Below are 4,974 nucleotides of genomic sequence, written 5' to 3' on the forward strand. Positions count from 1 at the left end.
GTTCCTATTATCAACTGAATGCTGTTCTAGTAAATTTTTTCTCAGGAAACAAACACTGCTTTTTCCCCCGCCATCTCTACCCCTTTACGCAGCCCTCCCTCTCACTATATAGTGTGAAAGAAAGCTCAATGAACTCACCAAATGAAACCCCTGATCAATTCTCCCAATTCCCCCTTCCCCATTTCACTCTCACTCCACCTTTACCAAACCCTAACCCTAATTTCCCTCCAACCCCAAACTCAACTCCAACACTAACCCCAGTCCTCGATTCTAACACCAATGCTACACCTTCTCTCGATGATCAACTTCTACCCTTCCCAGTTCCCAAAAAACGACGACGCGGCAGGCCCCGACGCACTGCCTCAACGTCATCGTTTCAACTCCTTACCTTCCCCAACGATTCATTCAACCCCAATGTTCCATACTCTGACCCTAACCCTTATTCGATTCCCTCATCAGTAGCGGCGTCGACACAAACTTCACAACCCAAAATTGCTGACGAGATCATTGTTATCAATAAAGAATCGACGGCTGAGGCTCTCACCGCTCTTTCCGCTGGATTCCCTGCTGATTCTCTCACTGAGGAAGAAATTGACTTCGGCGTAGTTTCCTCTGTTGGTGGCATCGAGCAGGTAAATTACATTCTTATTCGAAATCACATTATTGCGAAATGGCGTGAAAATATATTCAATTGGGTGACTAAAGAAATGTTTGTTGATTCTATACCACAACATTGTCGTACGCTCTTAGATTCTGCTTATGATTATTTGGTTACTCATGGATATATAAATTTTGGGGTTGCCCCAGCAATCAAGGACAAAATTCCTGTCGGTCTTAGTAAAGGTAATGTGGTTATCATTGGTGCTGGATTGGCGGGGCTGGCTGCGGCTAGACAGCTAATGAGGTTCGGATTTAAGGTGACGGTTTTGGAAGGGAGGAAGAGAGCAGGTGGGAGGGTTTATACAAAGAAGATGGAAGGAGGGAATAGGGTGAGTGCAGCTGCGGATTTAGGTGGGAGTGTATTAACAGGTACATTGGGGAATCCATTAGGGATCATGGCAAAACAATTGGGTGCTTCGCTTTTTAAGGTGAGGGATAAGTGTCCACTTTATCGGATGGATGGGAGTCCGGTGGATCCAGATATGGATATGAAGGTGGAGACGGCTTTTAATCGGCTTTTGGATAAGGCTAGTAAGCTTAGGCAGTTAATGGGGGAGGTTTCCATGGATGTTTCACTTGGGGCAGCATTAGAGACGTTTAGACAGGTTTATAGAGATGCAGTAACTGAAGAGGAGATTAATCTGTTCAATTGGCATCTTGCAAATTTAGAATATGCAAATGCAGGATTGGTTTCAAAGCTTTCACTTGCATTTTGGGACCAAGATGATCCATATGACATGGGAGGGGATCATTGTTTCTTGCCTGGAGGGAATGGAAGGTTGATTCAGGCTCTAGCAGAGAATGTGCCTATTTTATATGAGAAGACTGTGCATACTATTAGGTATGGAAGTGATGGAGTGCAGGTTACGGCAGGAAATCAGGTGTTTGAAGGTGATATGGCACTATGTACTGTTCCTCTTGGAGTTTTAAAGAGTGGGTCAATAAAGTTTGTTCCTGAGTTGCCTCAGAGGAAACTTGATGGGATAAAGAGGTTGGGATTTGGGTTGTTGAATAAGGTCGCTATGCTTTTCCCTTATGTATTTTGGGGTACAGATCTTGATACCTTTGGGCATCTTACTGAAGATCCAAGTCGCCGAGGGGAGTTTTTTCTATTTTATAGCTATGCAACAGTTGCTGGTGGTCCTCTCTTGCTTGCTTTAGTAGCAGGAGAAGCTGCACATAGGTTTGAGACTCTGCCTCCTACAGATGCAGTAACCCAAGTTCTCCAAATTCTCAAGGGTAATCAATTTTGATTTCATGTGTTGAATAATTTATTTGTTGCAGCTTCTTTTTTTCCTGTAAGCTTGAAATATATCCTGTAGTCTGAAATACCGAAAGACAGTCATTAGCTGCAAAACGTATATTAATGTTGCGATGCATTCTTAGCTTCTTTATGTACTGGTTGCTCATATGGCTTAAATTCATGGCAGCTTCTTTGAATATTTGAATAACCCCTAGCACTTTGTCATTTATTTTATTTGAATGTGCTACAAAGGAAGCATTAACATTTGATACATTTTTAAAAGAAATTTTATATGTCTTGGTTGCTTGTGTGGTTCATTTTAATTGCAATATGCAACTTTCTTGGGTTTCTCATTGTCTTATGTGCATATTCTACAAAGAAAGGGCGAAGTCTCCTGTGGATTTGAACCAGCACCGATTGTATCTTGTGTCCAAAAATTTAATTGTTCTCGGTTATGTGAGTATTCTGAGACTCTGTTTAATTGTCTGCAGGTATATATGAACCGCAAGGAATCACTGTCCCTGAACCCCTCCAAACCGTCTGTACTAGATGGGGTGGTGATCCCTTTAGCCTAGGTTCATACTCTAATGTTGCTGTGGGAGCATCTGGAGATGACTATGATATATTAGCAGAAAGTGTTGGGGATGGAAGACTTTTCTTTGCTGGGGAGGCCACTACACGTCGATACCCTGCCACCATGCATGGAGCTTTTCTTACTGGGCTCAGGGAAGCTGCAAATATGGCTCAATATGCCAACGCTCGGACTGCAAAGAAAAAGATAGACAGGAGTCCTTCAAATAATGTTCATTCTTGTGCTTCCCTCCTTATGGATTTGTTCAGAGAACCTGATTTGGAATTCGGGAACTTTTCTGTTATTTTTGGTCGAAAGAATGCTGATCCAAAGTCACCAGCAGTTTTGAGGATAACATTCAGTGAGCCCCGAAAGAAGAATCAGGAAGGTTCAAAGACAGATCAGCAACATTCTAATAAGGTGCTTTTTCAGCAGCTACAGTCACATTTTAATCAGCAACAACAGCTACATGTTTACACATTGTTATCTAAGCAACAGGCACTTGAGCTGAGAGAAGTGAGAGGTGGTGATGAGATGAGGTTGAACTACCTCTGTGAAAATCTGGGAATTAAGCTGGTGGGACGGAAGGGTTTGGGACCTAATGCTGATTCTGTCATTGCATCTATAAAAGCACAGAGGGGTGTCCGGAAACCCTCAACAACTCCTGTGGTTCTAAAATCTGGTGAGAATCATTGTTTATTCTTGATTTATATTTGTCTCCAAAATATAAGAGCTTGAAATAACATTTATGTGGTTTTGGTAAAGGGGCATCGAAGATGAAACCAGGCACTTTAAAGAAAAAATTCATTAGGTAAGAGCCGAATTTTCAATTCTTTCTTCATATGCTCATTAAAGATCTCTGTATGATCAAATGAAGGACTATTACCTGATCCCCTCTGTTCTCCATTTGTTGTTATTATTTTCACAGGAGGGCTAAAATAGTCCGCAACACTAAAGGGTTGATTCCAGCTCTGGTTCCGAATGCAGCAAATGGCAATATGCCAGAGGAAATGAAAGTGATAAAGCTGGCTCCTCCTGACTCCTCTGCTTCGGGTATGTCTGAAGGCTTCTAGTTTCCTTATTAGTCTCGTCTTCTGTGGTACATTTCTATTCCATGCAGTTAATTGTTCTCGTTAAATTTTCTTTCTTTTTGTTGCTATTTCGTTGTCAAATCTCTTGATTGTTCAATTTGTGCCTTTGTTCCACCTTTCTGTAATTCACATGGTGTGTGTTTTTCTCTTTATGAAAGTTGTTGGGGAAATTTGCACGTGTTTATTCTTGATTTGATTGTGATGACAAAACCAAGATGGTAAGCTTGATCCGAATATACTTATATCATCAGTCTGTCAATGTAGAATGGGTAAATATTTTCAAATGGGAAATCTGAATATAAGAAAGTTCCATTTTGTTAGGGCAAAACCAAGGTGAGATGTTGAAGCAATGAGCTGGGTATGTCGGTTGTCCTTTTCTGAAGATCTTGAGAGTTCTTGGTCAGTGACATTGCCTAAGCCTGACTATTCTGCTGTCCCCCCCCCCCCAAAAAAAAAAATGCATAGAGCTTGCATTATTGCTGTTCCCATCATTTGGTTAAACTCTCAGCTCAATCGGTTTTACTGTGAAGTTGTCTTTTCCACTTGGCCTATATCCTCAAAGGTTATAAATGCTACAGTTAGCTATACATCAAGCGAGAACCTGTTTTTGGCAATGGTTGGGATGCATTTATCGAGTGTCAAGTTCCCCATCAAAGTCATCTCTGCCACCTTCTGCAGCCCCAACTTGACTTCAGAATCACTTCTCCGTAACATTATCAACAAAGCTTGTGATCACAGTTTGGCTATGATGACAAACTGTTTAATATTCATGAAGCCTGTTGCTACCAGATCGGAGGGAGAAATGTTCTGCTGTGGCTGAGGATTTCCAGTAAGATGCAGTGTGAGAAAAAGAACAGGCAATGGTTCTTTTATAGAGTTCACGATTGACCTCACCCCATCAAACAAACTGAGAAAATCGACCTAATATCGCGATTTACAAGAATGGGTGCTGCTTACTATACCCTCAAGGCTAGAATTCTAGGATCTCTGATCAACGATGACTTGTAAGAGTTAAAATTACATTGGCCTCAACGTTACTTGGATTTGGATGGAATATTGATGTGTTTTAACACGGTATGTTCAACTGCTGCTTACTATACCCTCAAGGCTGGAATTCTAGGATCTCTGATCAACGGTGACTTCTAAGAGTTAAAATTACATCAGCCTCAACGTTACTCGGATTTGGATGGAATATTGATGTGTTTTAACACGGTATGTTCAATTTTCTTAAATATTTACTTGCATTTGGGCAAATATCTATTTATGTATATCTTCTAGTCAATACCTAATTGAACATCAGGAGGTGTAGGAAGTTTTGGGCAAATATGAGTAAAGAATGATGTACATGAATGTTGAATATTGAGAGATTTTATTTTAAGTTCAACTTCACTATAAATATTTTTCTTTTA

General features: G+C 40.8%; 1 protein-coding gene across 4 annotated transcripts; it reads left to right on the top strand.

Annotated features, from left to right (window-relative positions):
* Positions 1 to 4,974, top strand: LOC107942507 (protein FLOWERING LOCUS D). 4 transcript variants are annotated; one of them, XM_041096049.1, is made up of 6 exons: positions 1 to 1,899; positions 2,395 to 2,894; positions 2,973 to 3,156; positions 3,240 to 3,285; positions 3,403 to 3,527; positions 3,724 to 3,880. In XM_041096049.1, exons 1-6 carry the CDS (start codon positions 129 to 131, stop codon positions 3,759 to 3,761), a joined length of 2,664 nt encoding a protein of 887 aa, XP_040951983.1. In that variant the 5' UTR covers positions 1 to 128; the 3' UTR covers positions 3,762 to 3,880. The 4 variants fall into 4 exon arrangements, with proteins under 4 accessions (XP_040951983.1, XP_040951982.1, XP_016731674.1 ...); XM_016876185.2 differs by lacking the exon at positions 3,724 to 3,880 and adding an exon at positions 3,887 to 4,974 and having other exon boundaries at positions 3 to 1,899; XM_041096048.1 differs by having other exon boundaries at positions 2 to 1,899; positions 2,395 to 3,156.

Source organism: Gossypium hirsutum, chromosome D06 (assembly GCF_007990345.1).
Source record: "Gossypium hirsutum isolate 1008001.06 chromosome D06, Gossypium_hirsutum_v2.1, whole genome shotgun sequence".
Taxonomy (NCBI): Eukaryota; Viridiplantae; Streptophyta; class Magnoliopsida; order Malvales; family Malvaceae; genus Gossypium; species Gossypium hirsutum.

What these genes read in the sequence shown, in the direction of transcription:
- LOC107942507 (XM_041096048.1), top strand. Translation starts at nt 129, where the DNA reads ATGAACTCACCAAATGAAACCCCTGATCAATTCTCCCAATTCCCCCTT. An exon ending in AGTTCTCCAAATTCTCAAGG is followed by an intron (nt 1,900 to 2,394) that starts GTAATCAATTTT and finishes AATTGTCTGCAG; the next exon opens with GTATATATGAACCGCAAGGA. An exon ending in TCCTGACTCCTCTGCTTCGG is followed by an intron (nt 3,528 to 3,723) that starts GTATGTCTGAAG and finishes TCTTTATGAAAG; the next exon opens with TTGTTGGGGAAATTTGCACG.